Genomic DNA, 18876 nt, shown 5'->3' on the forward strand with positions numbered 1-18876 from the left:
AAAGAGAGATGGAGAGAAAACTCTTGCGTTTTATGTAGAGGGTTCGTGTGCGAGGGAGGGGAGGAGTTGCGGCGATTGAACGCGTTTAGTCTCGAATTTGTGCCGCTGTATGAAATCTGTGTCTTTGGAAGATGAGAGCACTGTGAGGCTATTGCAGCTTGCGCAAGCTTGCTCTGCCTCTGCTGCCAGCTATTAATGAAGAGGTGTGTATGTGAGAGAACCCCGACAGCTGAGAGTTCCTCAGTATTAGAATCGGATTTAGGAAGGGGTAAAATGTTGGCTCTGAGCCCTGCCACCTTGCTCCTGATCTCGAGCAGCCCAGCACGTCGAATCCAGAACCCACCATTCCACCATTTCTACAGAGTGCAACTCTACATGAGCTGAACCAGAACCTAGGAACCAGTAAACCAGATTCATAGAGACTGACCCGATGAAACCATAAACAACGAGGAGACAGGAAGCTAGGAAGCCACGAACCGAGGACACTGCACGAACCCCTAAAAGCCGCAGTGAACGCGACATAAGAAGCTCAGGAGACGGATCCACACAGCCAGAACCAGAGAGGATCACCAAAACGAGGACCAGAAACGCGAAGAGCTGGCAGCATAAAACCTAAATGTCACTAGGAAGCTCCTGGCTTAATGGAGACTACTAAAGTCTAGGACAGAAGCTGGAAGAGGACAAGAACCATTTACCTCACCTCCTCCACGTCCCTACTCACACTGTCCAATCATACTCCTCCATACTTACAATACCAGACTTGAACGTACTACATCATAGAGCGCCCACCATCACATCCTACGCATCACTCCCTCGAGCTACACTTCATCCCCGCTATGCTGCATGTTCGCTCGCTTTTCAACACTTGAACTCCCTTCCATCTGTCTTTCCTGCCTCAAACTGGATTCTCCTCCCATCATGCACTCTCTCACCTCTCCTAAACCTATCCTCTCCATCTATGCCTGGTCCTCTTCGTTCCTCCTTTCTCTCGCGCTTCGTTCTGCTGGTGTTTGTCATTTTCCAGTCAATGTTCGATGTCTTGTTCTTCTCTCTCTACCTTCGTTCGTTCCATTCCTCACATTCATGCACCTCTCTACGCTTCGCTCTTTCTATACTAATATTTATGGACAGATTAGGTCTTAACCAGTCGTGCTCTCCATCTATCGGACCGGTCGGATCCATTGTCTATGAGCACCTATTTTACTTTCTATCCTCACTCTCTACTCTCTGTTTATCAACTATGCTAACATCGGAGACCGGTCCGCTCTCCGCCTTTAGACGACTGGTTCTGAGGTTCTGCTGTGAGTCACTGGCTGTTTTTGCGGACAACAGTCTGGTTTGGTCACCGGAGAGGACGTTCTGCAGCTTGATGGAATGAAGATAAATGTTATCTGTCAAAGATAGATGTGTTCCCATCAGATGATAGAATGTATCTGTCAACCAGATAGATGTTATATGATATGTTTGCCCGTTAGTGCGTTCTGATGTTCTCAACAGATATAGACATTTTCGCTCAAGATAGATGTTCCTCTACAGATCGATAGACCGTTCTCCTCGCTGTGATGATTATCGGTTCTCATGCGTGCAGATCCAGCAGACGTGGTTCTGCGGTTCTGATACGTTCCTTTGTTCGGTATTGTCAGAGCCTCCTGCAGAGGAAATTAGTCACCGCTATCTGAAGGAACTGTTATTAAACAGAACACCAGCACTTCATATCTGCCACGAACAGACGGCGACTGAGGGGAGCAATCATGTTGTTCAGGGTTGTTTCTGTCAGAACCGTGTTTCTGCGCGCTTTTAAGACTGCTGATTGATTTTGTTTCATCTGGGTCTGTGTCGATAGGAAATGACCCAATCAGAAAAAAACTGAAACAGGCAGACACGCTGAAGGTTCCACTAGCCAGACCTGGCGGACATGGCTGTTCCTTAATAACAGCAAACAATTGAACTTCATTAAACACAGTAAAACCTGTGTGTCATGTTTTTCCTGCACTGCCCGGTGTCTCCGCCTGTTTCTTGGGTCCCTGATTTCGTTTGTCTGATGAACTCAGCAGGTTCTAAAGCCTGGTTCTGACGCACCTTCAAACATACAAACATTAAAAAGAAACATATTTAAATCTGAAACCAGAATCAACGTATTTAACTCTCATCTAACACAGAACATGCATCAGGTTATCTGCTGTTAACAATATAAAGCTCTACGTTCTATACAGGTTCGCATCCCGAATGTTGGTGCTGCACAGGAAACATCTCCACAGTTATTGTGGACTCTCAGGAATCTGCAAATCGTCTGATTTTCTCTCCTGATGCCACGGGAATTTTGACTGGAGCAGCTTCACCCGTCATCAGAAGAGGGAGAGAGAGGAGAGAAGCTAACCAGGATCCTGATCCGAACCAACAGAACGATGGCAGGAAACACCCAGAACCACGCAGAACCATAGAAGACCAGCCAGAACCACGCAGAAACCACCAGAACAACAACAGAACCATGCAGAACCACGCAGAAGCATAGAGAACGCACGGCAGAAGCCAATAGAGCACCACCCAGACCATAGAGGAACCACCCAGAACCCACGCAAAATCACGCCAGAACACGCAGAAACCATCAGAAACCATAGAAACCCCCCCAGAACCATGCAGAACCACGCAGAACCATGCAGAAACGCATAGAGAACCCCCAGAACCACGCAGGACCACGCCAGAACCACAGCAAAACCATGCAGAACCACCCAGAAACCGACGCAGAGACGCATGCAGATTACCATGCAGAACTACCCGACACAGCAAAACCACGCAGAACCAATAGAGAACCACAGCAGAACATAAGCCGCAGAACCACACAGAAACATGCAAACCACGAGAAACCACGCAGAACCACCGCAGAGACCACAACAGAACCATGCAGAACCAGCCCAGAACCATTACAGAACCACGCCATAGAACCACGCAGAATAACCCACAGAGACCATGCAGAACCACGCGAAGCCACCGCAGAACCAAGCACCAAAAACCAACGCAGAACCACCCAGAACCGACAACAGAACCATGCAGCAACCACAGAGAACCATGCAGAACCAACGCAAACCACCCAGAACACACAAGCCACGCAGAACCACCCAGAACCATACAGAAGCCATGCCAGAACCCACCCCAGAACCATGGCAAACCATGAGCGAACGCAACACAGAACCACCGCCGTTAACGCACTAGAACCACCCAGAACCAATACAGAACCACACAGAACCCACGCAGAACCAGAGACCACCCAGAACCATACAGAACCACACCAGAAACCACCCAGAACCAACGCAGAACGCATACACGAACCAGCAGAAACCATTAGAGAAACCATAGAGAAATCCAAACCCAGAACCACATAGAGAACGCACATAGAAGCCATAGAGAACCAGCCCAGAACATACAGAAACCACTACAGAACCCACCGCAGAACCACGGCAGATCCATAGAGAAGGCCGAACAGACGCACACAGAACCATAGAGAACCACGCGCCAGAATCACGCAGAACCTAGAGAACCACATAGAGACCATAGAGAACCACGCCAGAACGCACATCAGAAACCATAGAGAACTACCCAGAACCTCCCCAGAACCACCCGAGAACCATACAGAAACCGACACAGCACCACGCCAGAACCACGCAGAACTCATAGAGAACCAAACACGAACGGCATAGAAAATCACCAGAAACCACGCAGAACCATAGAAGAAACCACATAGAACCATAGAGAAACTACCAGAACCTCCCAGAACCACGGAGAACCATATGAGACCACTCAGAACGCGAGCAGAACATTTGAGAACAACCAGAACCACCCAGGACCAACGCAGAACCATAGAGACACGTACACAGAACACAACAGAACCTTGGGACTGGACCGATCCCTGGCTTCACCAGGATCCAGGAAATAGAAACCTCGCAGCTGGCAGGAGAGAAAACGTGCAATTAAGTTATATTAAATGTCAGAAATTAGTTCTGAAAGAAAGAAGAAAACAGCAGAGTCACATGATGGAGAAACCGTCCAATCACAGCTCAGAACGTCCAATTCACAGCTCTGAACTCTCCGCGTCCAAACTATACAAATGCCAACTAATATGCTAACTATGCATGCTAACTATGCAGTCTAACTATATGATGCTAACTGTAGTATGCTATACTATGATTTGCCATTAGTGAATGCTACTGTAATATGCCACTATGTAGATGCTAATTATGGATGTTAAGCTTATTGTGTGGGCTAACTGTAAAATATGCTAACTATGTCTGCTAACTGTATATGCTAACTTAATGTATGCCACTGTAATATGCTAACTATGCATGCTAACTGTTATACTGCTAACGTATGCATGCTAACTGTATAATAGCTAACTAATGCCATGCCTAAACTGTAATATGCAAACAATGTTATGCAAACTATGTATGCTAACTCTATATGCCAACTATGTATACTTCTGAATGTGTGCTAAACTGTATATGCTAACTATGCTGTGCAACTGTATATGCTAATTATTTTATGCCTAACTGTATAATGCCAACTATGTATGGCTAGACTATGGATGTTAACTAATGTATGCTACTGTATATGCTAACTATGTATGCTAGACTGTAATAATGCTAAACTATGTCTTGCTAACTGTATATGCTAAACTATGCAGTGCTAACTGTATATGCTAACTAATGCATGCTAACTGTATATGCTAACTATGCATGCTAACTGTAATTGCTAACTATGGCATGCTAACTGGTATATGCAAACTATGGTAATGCTAACTCATATGCCAACTATGTATGCTTACTATGTGTGCTAAAGTGTATATGCTAACTATGTGGTGCTAACTGTAATATGCTAATTATGTGTGCTAACTGTATATGCTAATTATGTGATGGCTAACTTAAATATGCTAACTATGCATGTTAGACATGTATAGTGCAAACTATGTATGCAAACTATGTATGCTAACTCTATATCAACTAATGTATGCTTACTATGTGTGCTAACTGTATATATGCTTAACTATGTGTGCTAACTGTATATGCTAATTATGTGTGCTAACTGTATAATGCCCAATTTGTATGCTAACTGTATACGGCTAACTAGTGCATGTTAACTGTATATGCAAACTATGTAATGCCAAACTATGTATGTCTACTCTATATGCCAACTATGTATGGCTTACTGATGTGTGCTAACTGTATATGCTAAACTATGCATGCTAATGTATATGCTAACTATGGCATGCTAACCTGTATATGCTAACTAATGTCATTCTAAACTGTAAATCTAACTATGTAATGCGAAATGTAATGCTAACTGTCTGTATTTATTAACTGTCCTATGCTGTGTCGTTAACTAGCAGGTTTGTAGCGTCCGTTAACTAGCAGGTTTGTGCGTCGTTAACTAGCTGGTTTTGTGCGTCGTTAACTAGCAGTTTGTGCCGTCGTTAACTAGCACTGTTTGTGGCGTCTTTTAACTGCAGGTTTGTGGCATCGTTAACCTACAGGTTTGTGCGTCGGTTCTGTGCAGGCACATCAATTGCAATCAAACAACTGCATTCAGTCTGTTGACACACTTTCCATCAAAAAGGAAGAAAAAGCTCAATATGTCACGGTCTTGGTGGAAGAATATGCAGCCTACACAGCACACAGACACAGACACACACACACCACACACACACCCGAGACACACAACATCCAACCTCACTACACTCGCTGTGAATAGACCTGGTCTGAAGCAGGGTAACAACAGAACGAGCAAGAGCAGCAGATGGATCCATGCAGTTGTTCCATCATCAACATCAGCAGGCTTCACCTTTAGCAGCTACTACTGAGCATGCTCAGGTGGCGTCTGGTAAGGTGAAGTCTCAGTGGCTCTCTGTGATGGTGTGAACTGACCCAGAGTCAGATCAGAAACAGACGACAAAGTGGTCTGTGGGAACCCAAGAACTGTAGAGACCCAGAACATCAGAACGTCCAAAAACACACGAATTTACAACGAAACCACCGTAAAAAACTCTAGAAATACATACATCAAATTCTACATCATTTTTTATGTGAAGTTAGGAGTGAATGTTTTCTGGTTTTTACAGTGTGATGCCTAATGGATGGAGTTATTCTTCCTCAGAGTGAATCCTGTCTCCAGAAATGAATCCTTCTCTTAATAGTCGCTGACCAAACGCTTTTCTACCCAGTGCTGAGATGAGGAATACTCAGAACACATCAGGGACCAATGATTGTTTCTAAGACTGTTTCACCGACGTAGGATACATCCCATAATAACTGATGATCACAACGAGGATCATCCCCATAATCTGATGATCCACAGCTGGCTAAAATTAAAACATGGTGCCAAACTTTGGTCCAAAAAGATTCAACATTTGACTCAAAACATGCCCCAAATGACCAAAACATCGACCAAAACCATGTCCCAACAATTACTTAAAATCTGTTCAAAAAATACCGTGCAATTAGTCCAAAATAATTCAAGATTTCTACCAAACTTGACCTAAAATTTGTTGCAAAATGACAAAAAAAGTGGAAAATTTTTCAGAATGACGTTAACATTTCTCCAAATGACTAACTGTTCTCTAAAATGACATGAAAATAGTCAAAAAGTTCTAGAAAGTAATCCTGTTGTGCAGAAGACCAGATCCAGTGTTTCAGACTGAGACATACCTGGATGGATGTAAAGCTGATCTGGAGTCAGTTTTTATCAGAACTTTGAATATGTTTTTTTAATTAAAAATTGGTGAAATTACGTGGAAACTCTGCTAAATTAACAAAAATGGTCGCACATTTTTCAATGTTTGGTCAAAAATGGCTGCAAAAACTGTTCAAAATAACAAAAAGATGTGCCAAAGTTTAACAGCTAAAATTGTCCGCAAATATTAGAAGTTGTGTCCAAAAATGACAAAAACCTGGTGAAAAAAATGGACTCAATATTCCACAAATGTATTCAAAAAATGTTCAAAAGGACCTGAAATTTTGACAAAAACTGAGCTCGCAAAATTTATCCAAAATTCATCCAATCTGGAGATCTCCAGACTGAAGGACTCTGGATGGATGTAAACTGATCTGGAAGTCATTTTTTTACCAAGAACTCAGATGTTCCTGCCTAAACTGTCCAGGTGCATGAAGAGCATTGTCTAGAGAACCTATTCCCTGTTGAGGTTTTCTTAGATAGACAGTCTCTAAGCTGCAGGAATCTCCAGAAGTCTCTCCTCTGATGTTGTAGAGCTCTCTCAGTTCATCCAATGTTCTCAGGTGTTGTTCTGGTAGAGACATCCAAGAAACTGGATCCCCCAGCATGCCAGTCTTTCCAAAGAACACCTTTGCTCCTATTTTTAAACTTGGATTATTCCATATTGAAGCTGATTGAATCAGGAAGGGAGATGAGCCTTCCTTCTGATGTATATTGATGCCTAGTTCTCTTTTTAAATGTAGCAGGGAGTCATAAAGTCCAGACTGAGTCCAGAGTCAAAGCTAAAGTGTCCTTAAAGTTTCTGTGCTGAGCTGATGAGAAGTCAGTGAGTAGAAGAATCTCCTCACCTGTCAGCACCTGTTGTGTGTCTCATCACTGCAACACTGTAAGTGGAAGCTCACCAGTGGCACAAACTCTCTCCTTCATCCTTTCCAGCATTTTGGAGCTGTGAGATGACTGAAGTAAAGACAGTGGCTTTATCTGCTCAAACTTCTACTCCAGGATTGAGTCAGTCAGAATGAATGTGCTCCAAGAATGCTTTACCTGTTTCAGTGTCTACCAGTCCAATACCACACAATTCAATGTGAAGAATGGGACAGGGTCATTTCAAGGTTTCTATGGCAGCGTACAAGAGGCAGGATTAAATCTGAAACTGTGCAATTAAGAAAAGAAAGAGGTGGAATGGGCCTTCCCTGCCTCCAAGAATATTCCTACTCAGCCCAGCTGAGACGGTTCATTTGTTTCTATTCACCAACATACACGGCAGGATGGAAGGACTTAGAAGGTCCAAAGTAAAAGGAATCCCAGTAATGGCCCTATTAGCAGACAGCAAACTACAGAAAGAAGTGATGGTTTCAGAGGAACCCTGTCAGACATTGTTTTGAAATCCTGGCAGGAAATTGTGAAAATCTGCAATTTAGGAGACTTGCCCAAAATGTGGAGGTGGTGTGCGAACAACTCTGAGTTTACACCTAATAAGTACGACAACAGATTAGGAATTGGACCTTAAAGTTGTAGCAAACTATTGTTCCTTTTATCCATGATGATGGTACATTCCAAAGCTTTGAAGCACTACGGAATAAACAGGGATTACGGTCAGAGCACTTTTCCAGGTACTTGCAGGTCAGACATTACTTTAAGCAGAACTTAAAAGTGGAACCTGGAAGAGGAGCTACAGGGTTCCTACAGGTGTTTGTATCTTTACTCAAATCCGGATCATGCAACAGAATTGTATCAAAGCTCTATCATGGCATTTTACAGTTGAAAAAGACAAGACAGAATAGATGAAGAGGAAATGGGAAAGAGAAGGAAATGTTTCAATATCTAGTGAGAGCTGGGAGAGAACATGTCAGCTACAGCAGGTCTCAACAGGTTCAAATACATGGAGAGAGTTGTGCTGGAAAAAGGTGAGATTTTTTGTTCCACCTGTTCAGAAGCCACGTCTGGGTCGGGGTGCTACCTGTTGGAGACTCTGTGGAGCTAATGAAGCCAACCACTTTCATGTGTTCTGACTGCCAGATTATTAGACCTTACTGGGAACGGGTCCATGAACACATAAAGAATCTATTTGGGAGAATATTCCTTTTCAATGTGAAGTCATGTATTTGGGCGACATTCTGTTTGACAACTGTGATGTTAATGACAAGAAATGACTTTGTATATTATTGGCAAGGAATCAGAAAAGCATGAGGAGAAAGTGGTTAAAAGTGGAACCACCCACTACTGAGGAATAGACTGACATTGTACACGAGGTCTACATGATGGAAAAGTTGACATTTTCCCTGAAAGTGCAGAAAGAGAAGTTCTCTAAGATGGACTGAGTATGTAAAAGCCATAAGGCATGATTTTACTTGAATCTACTCACAACTAGATACAATCAGTTTTCTTTGTCTAAAATATTTTTATTCATGATTTTTTCTCTCTCAAATGTTGTGAAGATGACTACAAATGTCTGGCTCCCCCGTTCTGTTGTTGTTCTGCATCAAAAAGAGTGATGTAAAGAATGAAAATATTGGAAAGACAACACAGTCTTTGTTGCTGTAAATACGACATGTTTGGAATCGTAATAATTTGCCTTTTCAATTAAAATGAAAAGAGAATTTAAAAAAATAAGAAATACAGATTTCTGCAGCTCTGAACTCATGATGAAACTCTGAATGATTTCAATCAGGAACTTTGTCTCCTCAACTCACATCTTTTATTCTTTATTCAGATTGGAGGACTGCAGTTTGTCAGAGATCAGCTGTGATTCTCTGATCTCAGCTCTGAAGTCCAACCCCTCCCATCTGGAACATCTGGACCTGAGCAGGAACAACCTGCAGGATTCATCAGTGAAACATCTGAGTGGTTTTCTGGAGAGTCCAGACTGCATCCTGAAGACTCTGAGGTCAGACATCATGTTTTCAGTGATTCAAAGTTCTCATCTCTGAGTGAATGTTGCTTTTTTCACATCAGTTTTAATGACTGATGTGAATCATCCAAACAGTTTCTCTTTTTATTTAAATTTATTATTATTCCCTCCAGAAACATCCACAACACAGGAGAGCAGAGATACATAAATAAATTGAAAACAAAATAAAAATGATTAGAATGTAGAATTATATGAACAATTTATAAGTACATTTAAATATTAGAGAACATGAAAAGTTAGGAGATAATTTAATTAATGAAAGAGAGCCGAACGAAAAAAAAAATCAATATTATAAATAATATGATATCAAGCATGTCTGGAAGGAAACAGTTTTCTCTCTACCTAAATTCCATCTCCGTCCCACCAGTTGAACATCCTGCACTGTCAGCTAGGTTTTGGTTCATGGATATGTCAAGTATCATTGAAGTTTGATTCCCTGGTGTTTCTGCACAGGTGTCTATATTCCCATTTATTTTGTTTATGAGTTTCTTATAAGAGGCAGTTTCTGCCAAGACAGTGATCCATTCAGAATAAGCAGGGCTGCAGTCCACCCTCCAATGCCTCAGTATGACCCTCTGAGTTGTAGTAAGGTCAACCTTTATCCACTGAGCTTTCTTTCCGTCCATCCTTTGGTTTCCTTTCAGGCTGTTCAGGAGGTAAAGAGCAGGAGTAAAATCAGCCCCTGTACCCACACTGCTACTGATCTTCACCATGACCCTCTGCCAGTAGGTAGCTAGGCTCAGACAGACATAGAACATGTGAACAAGATCACCTCTGTCTGTATGGCATCACCAGCAGAGGTCTGACCGTCCCATTCCTGTCCTTTACATTCTCACCAGTGTCCAATACAATCTGTTAAATATTTTAAATTGAATTAGTTTAGAGCTGGCATCTGTCATTGGTTTCAGCAAATGTTTCAGTGAGTTCTTCCACTCTTCATGTCACGAACTGAGCTGGTTGGACCCGAGCAGAGAGCCACACTACCAAGGCTGGTTGGAATGAAAGTGTTTTTTTGCTGGGGGTGAAATGGTGGCTCGGTGGGGGAAAACCAGGGTGCAGGAGCGGGGGGTTCCAGGCAGGGACAGAAGGGGTCCAAGTAGGAGTGGGGGTCCAGGCAGGAGTGGGGGTCCAGGCAGGGGAAACCGGTGATGACTGGTCTGGGGAGAGCCGGAGGGGAAGGAGAATGGCAGGGATCCCGGACAGCTGAACTGTGTGGAGGCAGGAAAAAACAACGTAAGAAAACAAGGTAGGAACTCAAAACAGATCTTGTGAGAGGCAAGAGAGCGAACTGAACTGCATGGTTCTTGTTCAACAATCTGGCAGGGAGTGGAAGGATGAGCCGGTTCTTATTGCAGGGGTGATTAATCAGCGTGATGTCTCTCAGCTGTCCGGGAGCCGTGGAGGTGGTTGATTGCCTGAGTGGAGTCAGCTGAGAAGCAAGACTCCACTCAGGCACCGAGCTGCAGGGGGAGAGACAGGGCAGAGGAGTGGATGGGAGACAGCGAGACAGACAGGGCAGGGGAACAGGAGAGGGAGGAAGAACCAGATGGGAAAAGGGTATTGGGGAGGTCAGGTGGGAAGGACGGGGGTGAGAAGGGAGCCGTGACACTTCATCCTCGTATGTTTCTTTAAATCCCTTTCCCATACAGCTTTTAGACCTCTGGTAGCACCACTAAATTGATCAATAGGAAATGTGTAAATTTGTCTTTCCAGGTGTGGACGACTTCTCAACAATTTAAATTTAGAGCATGAAGAGCATTGTCTAGAGAACCTATTCCCTGTTGAGGTTTTCTTAGATAGACAGTCTCTAAGCTGCAGGAATCTCCAGAAGTCTCTCCTCTGATGTTGTAGAGCTCTCTCAGTTCATCCAATGTTCTCAGGATGTTGTTCTGGTAGAGACATCCAAGAAACTGGATCCCCCCAGCATGCCAGTCTTTCCAAAAGAACACCTTTGCTCCTATTTTTAAACTTGGATTATTCCATATTGAAGCTGATTGAATCAGGAAGGGAGATGAGCCTTCCTTCTGATGTATATGATGCCTAGTTTTTCTTTTTAAATGTAGCAGGGAGTCATAAAGTCCAGACTGAGTCCAGAGTCAAAGCTAAAGTGTCCTTAAAGTTCTCTGTGCTGAGCTGATAGAAGTCAGTGAGTAGAAGAATCTCCTCACCTGTCAGCACCTGTTGTGTGTCTCATCACTGCAACACTTTAAGTGGAAGCTCACCAGCGGCACAAACTCTCTCCTTCATCCTTTCCATCATTTGGAGCTGTGAGATGACTGAAGTAAAGACAGTGGCTTTATCTGCTCAACTTCTACTCCAGGATTGAGTCAGTCAGAATGAACGTGCTCCAAGAATGCTTTACCTGTTTCAGTGTCTACCAGTCCAAATACCACACAATCAATGTGAAGAATGGGACAGGGTCATTTCAAGGTTTCTATGGCAGCGTACAAGAGGCAGGATTAAATCTGAAACTGTGCAATTAAGAAAAGAAAGGGGTGGAATGGGCCTTCCCTGCCTCCAAGAATATTCCTACTCAGCCCAGCTGAGACGGTTCATTTGTTTCTATTCACCAACATACACGGCAGGATGGAAGGACTTAGAAGGTCCAAAAGTAAAAGGAATCCCAGTAATGGCCCTATTAGCAGACAGCAAACTACAGAAAGAAGTGATGGTTTCAGAGGAACCCTGTCAGACATTGTTTTGAAATCCTGGCAGGAAATTGTGAAAATCTGCAATTTAGGAGACTTGGCCAAAATGTGGAGGTGGTGTGCGTACAACTCTGAGTTTACACCTAATAAGTACGACAGCAGATTTAGGAATTGGACCTTAAAGTTGTAGCAAACTATTGTTCCTTTATCCATGATGATGGTACATTCCAAAGCTTTGAAGCACTACGGAATAAACAGGGATTACGGTCAGAGCACTTTTCCAGGTACTTGCAGGTCAGACATTACTTTAAGCAGAACTTAAAAGTGGAACCTGGAAGAGGAGCTACAGGGTTCCTACAGGTGTTTGTATCTTTACTCAAATCTGGATCATGCAACAGAATTGTATCTAAGCTCTATCATGGCATTTTACAGTTGAAAAAGACAAGACAGAATAGATGAAGAGGAAATGGGAAAGAGAAGGAAATGTTTCAATATCTAGTGAGAGCTGGGAGAGAACATGTCAGCTACAGCGGGTCTCAACAGGTTCAAATACATGGAGAGAGTTGTGCTGGAAAAAGGTGAGATTTTTTGTTCCACCTGTTCAGAAGCCACGTCTGGGTCGGGGTGCTACCTGTTGGAGACTCTGTGGAGCTAATGAAGCCAACCACTTTCATGTGTTCTGACTGCCAGATTATTAGACCTTACTGGGAACGGGTCCATGAACACATAAAGAATCTGTTTGGAGAATATTCCTTTTCAATGTGAAGTCATGTATTTGGGCGACATTCTGTTTGACAACTGTGATGTTAATGACAAGAAATGACTTTGTATATTATTGGCAAGGAATCAGAAAAGCATGAGGAGAAAGTGGTTAAAAGTGGAACCACCCACTACTGAGGAATAGACTGACATTGTACACGAGGTCTACATGATGGAAAAGTTGACATTTTCCCTGAAAGTGCAGAAAGAGAAGTTCTCTAAGATGGACTGAGTATGTAAAAGCCATAAGGCATGATTTTACTTGAATCTACTCACAACTAGATACAATCAGTTTTCTTTGTCTAAAATATTTTAATTAATTGTTTTTTTCTCTCTCAAATGTTGTGAAGATGACTACAAATGTCTGGCTCCCCCGTTCTGTTGTTGTTCTGCATCAAAAAGAGTGATGTAAAGAATGAAAATATTGGAAAGACAACACAGTCTTTGTTGCTGTAAATACGACATGTTTGGAATCGTAATAATTTGCCTTTTCAATTCAAATGAAAGAGAATTTCAAAAAAAGAAATCCAGATTTCTGCAGCTCTGAAGGCAAAATGAAACTCTGAATGATTTCAATCAGGAACTTTGTCTCCTCAACTCACATCTTTTATTCTTTATTCAGATTGAGGGACTGCAGTTTGTCAGAGATCAGCTGTGATTCTCTGGTCTCAGCTCTGAAGTCCAACCCCTCCCATCTGGAACATCTGGACCTGAGCTGGAACTGGAACCTGAAGGATTCAGGAGTGAAACATCTGAGTGGTTTTCTGGAGAGTCCAGACTGCATCCTGAAGACTCTGAAGTCAGTTCACTGTCTGTCTGTTACTGTTGTAGATCTGATGTGTTTAATGACAACTGAAGCTCATTTCTGTTCAACAGAACTTCCATCCATGAAGCTGTAAATCTGCTCTGGTTCAGATTTTCTGTTTTTGTCCTAAATTCAGTTTGTTGTGACAAAAGTGGAGTGTTTGTATCAGAAAGTGTAGAAAATGTTGAGTGTTAGTTGTTAAAGTAAATGAATGTTTGTAATTTGTGCTGAAGAGTCACATCTGGATCCAGAAGATCTTCTGAACTCAGATCAGTTTGAAGTGACAAAGTTTAGTGAGTGAAGCAGAAATATTTCTTTGGTTTGTGTTGAGTTTTATTTGACTGATCCTGATCCTTTGATGATGCAGCATGTTATTGATGTGTGGACATGAATAGGTGGATGAATGTTGAGCTGACATGTGGATGATGTGTGTAGAAGGCTGACATGATGATGATCCACAATAAGAGAAGGACAAAGTCACTGTGCTGCTTTTAGAGAAAAGCTGATTGATGAGGACAAAGTAATGTTGATCTGCACATTGAGAACCTGAACACATCTGATGGATCATCAATGATTTGATCTACATCTTTGATTCTTTATTCAGATTGGAGGGCTGCGATTTGTCAGAGATCAGCTGTGATTCTCTGGTCTCAGCTCTGAAGTCCAACCCCTCCCATCTGGAACATCTGGACCTGAGAGTAAACAACCTGCAGGATTCATCAGTGAAACATCTGTTAGATCTTGTGGAGAGTCCAGACTGCAGCCTGAAGACTCTGAGGTCAGTAGAAGGTTCCATCAGTCTCTGCTGCTTTCTTCAGTTTTCTACTAAACACAGTCAGTATCAAAGCAAAGATCCAGTGTCTCCTGTAAACCTGCAGCTTCTCAGTGAAGCTGTGAGAGCAGAACGGTGACAGAAACACAGAGACAGCAGTCAGCCAATCAGAGGAGCCACAAGCTTGTTGTCATGGTGTGTTTGAGTGGATGTGAAGCCGACTGTTGTTGTGTTGATGTGTTGAGGAAATGACGCTGATTCCAGCTGACAGCCTTCCAGATGTGCAGAGACAGTGGTCCTCCTTCATCAAAGTGTCCATCAGATCTGATCTCTCTGTCTGTTGTCTCATTTCAACAGTGATCAGCTGATCAGTCTGATGTTTGTCACAGCTCTGAGATCAGTGAGACTGAAGCCTGTAAACCAGCGGCTCTTATTTCACAGCAGCATCTTTACATTCAGTCATTCTCTCAACATTTCCTCTCATTTTACACACATTTGATCACTTTGTTCAGTTACAGATCATTTGGAGTAAAATCAGGAGAAAAAAGTGTAAATTTTCACACAAACCATTAAAAAGAGGATAAAACTGTAAATCCTTTCACTTGTACAATAAAATACTTTTACAAATATCAGTGTTCTTTTACAAAGTTTTCCTCTGAAATGACACATTTGTACTGTGAAGAAATCTGTAAAAATATAAATATTTTACAGATATGTGCTGTTGTTTGAGGAGAAAATGATGTATTTTAAGGATTATGAAATGGTAAATAATTGAACTGTTTCTCTGATATCTGATAATTTTTAAATTACAGATAATTAGTAATAAAATCAGAGAAAATAATGAACTTCCATGTGAATGTAAAATTAAACAACAGACCAAAACTGTAAATAACATCAACATGAAAAATCTGCATTTCTACAAATATTAATTTGTTCTTTTCACAACGTTTGACCATAAAATGATTGTTTATCTGAACTTAAATCTGCTAAAAATATCTTTATTTTAGACATTTCCTGTTTGATTCTCAGTATTTTTCCAGGTTTAGAAGCTTCCAGAAGCATTTGAACATATTTAGTGTTCCTTTGCTGCCAGACTCTGAGTGAGTTTTTCTAGAGCAGATGAGATGTTGATGGACACTCAGAGACTGTTGGTTTAAATGGAGCAGCAGTAAATCCATGAGTGAAGAGTTTGTGCAGGAATGAAGCTTGATGACTGTCAGCAGTTTGTTTCCACTGTGGACTCATTGATCTCCTCTGTTCTCTCTTCTTCTCTCTGCAGATGGAAGTGATGCTGATCAGGACGGTGTTTGTGCTGAGAGGATGAAGTGTGTCCTGATGATCCAGAGGTTGAAGCAGCAGCAGCAGCTGGTGTGTAGAGACTCTGACTGGACCATGTTACTGGGAGGTGGACTGGGAACCAGTGTAAAGTGTGTTGTTGTCACTGTGTAGTTTAGTGTTGCAGCTCCACACTGAATGATGGAGAACTGCAGTTAATGTTGACATGATCCGTTGGAGGTTGATGTCAGGCTGCAGAGTGTGCAGTAAGTTTCAGGATGTTTGTGTCAGTGCAGGATTATATTTGCGTTGATTTTCTATTTCCAGCTGCAGTCAAAGTTGTTGAGCTTCTCTACCTGCAGCACATTGAGCTGATGAGAACAAAGTGTCCTGGAAACATGTCAGCTGAAGCCTTGGTGCCCAGAGAGAGTTTGTTTTTCTGTGTTTTGATCACATCATGTTGAGGTGACAAACTGAAGATGAATCCAGTTTAGTCCTCAAAGGTCCAGCAGCAGCTCTGATTGGACCAGAACCCGAGCGCTGATCCATCATGGCAGCAGCAGCAGCTCGTCCACGTGGCTCATTCTGCCTCAGTTCACCGAATGCTCCACGTCTGAGCCTCTTCAACTTCACTGATGTGTTTTAAGGTGTGAATATTGAGCTGATCTCCTGTAAAATCTGTAAAAAGATGTAAAAAGAAACATATTACAATCATGGAGAGCTGATTTGCAGAAAATTTAACAGAGGAAGAATGTTCCAGAGCTTGCTATCGCTCAAACACAATCCGTGGATTCCAACTCTAAGTTGCTGCGATATAAATGGTTAAGTAGACAATATATAACCCCAAGTAAGCTGCACCTTTTTAATCCAAATATTCCAGATACTTGCTTGAAATGTCAGCAACAGAAAGGTTCTTTATTTCATTGTTTGTGGGAATGCCCCCTGATCCTATCTTTTTGGAAAAATGTGTTGAGTCTGGCCAGTCAAATCACTGAGAAGGAGGTTCCTCTCAATCCAAAGTTATGCTCCAAGAATGAAAAATCTCTACTAAGTATCTGTTTTTTGGAGGCTAAAAGATGAAAAGCCTGTTCATGGAAAAGGGATAAACCTTGTACCACCTCACAGTGGTTAAAGGGGATGTCTTTTTATTTGGCTCTAGAAAAGATCAGTTTTGCCTCTAAAAATAAGCTTGACAAGTTTTGGATGATATGGAAAGTTTTTGTAATTTCCTTGAGCAAACAGATGTCAGAGTTGATGGCTGGAATGATGATCTGACCTGAAGACTCTTATCTTTGCATTGTGTCTTATTTTAGTATTATATATGTTTAAACTTATGTACATGTGTGGGTGGATGGTAACATTTGTATACTATTATTATTTTATTTGTATTTATTTATTAGTATTATAATGTAATAATTTACTTTTCTTTGTATATTACTTCTAATGATTTTTTATCTACTTTATTCTTTTTTTGCTTTCTTTTTCATCATTACTGCTATTGTTATTGCTTATATGTGCCTTCATGTTCTGTGTCGTTCATTATTTGTAAAATTTCAAAAATTGCAATAAATATATGTTTAATAAAAGATGTAAAAAAAAAGTTAAGCTCTCAGCTTAGTGGATGCTGTGTACTCACTACTGTGGGTCAGACAGGGTTAGAGTCAGCACGAGGTAAAGAACATCTTCACACAGCCTTTTTCTACCCAGTCTTAGATCAGCTGCTTAATGAGCTGAACAGACGGTTGTCCAGCAGAAATTGTCCCTTTATGAAGGCGTCCAAACACTAAACCCCAACAGTGATGCATTTCTCCATGAGGCTCTGTTTGCATTTTCTGGAATGTAAGATTCAAACATTGAGGATTTGGGGCATAAACTACATCAGTTCAGATGAATTTTAAACAGAAAAATCCATGATGGTAAGCAGAGACCCTCTGGTGTTGTAGAGCTGACATCATTCATTGAGCCTGATAAAGAAGTTTCTGTGTTTTATTTTAAATGTGCATAATAGCAGTTTCACTTCCAGTTAGCACTACTTCTTGTGAACAAAGTTTTTCAGCTCTGAAGCTGCTGAAAACTTACCTCAGCTCCACCGTGGCAGATGACAGACTGAGTCATTGAGGTGTTTTAAGCTTTGAGTCAAGAAGGACAAAGTCTTTGAATCTTGATGCATTTGTTGACATCGTTGCAAGAAACCATAAAAACGGCAGAATTCAGTAGAAGTAACAAACTAAAGCTGAGCAGAAATAACATGCTGATAGTTTTTCTGCTTTTTTCAGTCTGGGTTGAATGTGCATTTCTTTAAATGTTTGCACGACACAAGAAAACCTGTTGAGTGAAGTTGATAGAAATAATTGATAGAAAAAGTTGATTAAAAAACTGTTTAATTTGCACGACTAAAGACTATAAATAAGGTGTTGACGTGTTTAAATTTGTTGAGCCACAGACTTAAATCCTTTTTATTTATCTGTTTGCCAGAAGCATCCATTAAAATAAAATGCCGTATGATTTTGAACGTTGTGTTTTGCTCTTTAATGTCCACTATAATACACTGACTACAACAACTTTGTATAAACAGAGAAAGCTCAGTCTGATTGAACTGCCCCCCTCCAGCTGAAACTGTCTAGAACCACCACTGCCTGACTTCTACTTTTCAATCATCTTTTTTAGGAGCTGCTTGGAGTGTTCTTTTGTCTTCATGTTAGTTGTAGCTGGAATATTGATGAACCAGAGACTGAACCTTCCAGATCCAAGTGTTTTTATATCACAGTCACTGACAAACATTAACTGCATTCAGGTCATCTCCACTTCACTAATTGTGACATTACTTGCATCAACTAGCTGGACTTCTGTTGAATTAGGTCAGTCACTGTAAAGGGGATCAATATTTCTGCAATCATTCACTTTATCTTATATATTTGACATTCATTGATATGATTTAGTAAAAATCCGTTTTCACTTTTGATATTATTGTTTCTATTATTTTTTACAA

At 41.5% G+C, this 18876-nt stretch overlaps 1 protein-coding gene across 1 annotated transcript; it reads left to right on the forward strand.

Annotated features, from left to right (window-relative positions):
* Window positions 1-9359: 9359 nt before the first annotated feature.
* On the forward strand, window positions 9360-18399 carry LOC127535102 (NACHT, LRR and PYD domains-containing protein 14-like). Its single transcript, XM_051952103.1, has 4 exons — window positions 9360-9604; window positions 13658-13834; window positions 14445-14618; window positions 15892-18399. Exons 1-4 carry the CDS (start codon window positions 9375-9377, stop codon window positions 15899-15901), a joined length of 591 nt encoding a protein of 196 aa, XP_051808063.1. The 5' UTR covers window positions 9360-9374; the 3' UTR covers window positions 15902-18399.
* Window positions 18400-18876: the final 477 nt, after the last annotated feature.

The sequence above is a fragment of the Acanthochromis polyacanthus genome, chromosome 8 (genome assembly GCF_021347895.1).
Source record: "Acanthochromis polyacanthus isolate Apoly-LR-REF ecotype Palm Island chromosome 8, KAUST_Apoly_ChrSc, whole genome shotgun sequence".
NCBI classification, from domain to species: domain Eukaryota; kingdom Metazoa; phylum Chordata; class Actinopteri; family Pomacentridae; genus Acanthochromis; species Acanthochromis polyacanthus.

What these genes read in the sequence shown, in the direction of transcription:
- LOC127535102 (XM_051952103.1), top strand. Translation starts at nt 9,375, where the DNA reads ATGATTTCAATCAGGAACTTTGTCTCCTCAACTCACATCTTTTATTCT. An exon ending in TGCATCCTGAAGACTCTGAG is followed by an intron (nt 9,605 to 13,657) that starts GTCAGACATCAT and finishes TTCTTTATTCAG; the next exon opens with ATTGAGGGACTGCAGTTTGT. An exon ending in TGCATCCTGAAGACTCTGAA is followed by an intron (nt 13,835 to 14,444) that starts GTCAGTTCACTG and finishes TTCTTTATTCAG; the next exon opens with ATTGGAGGGCTGCGATTTGT.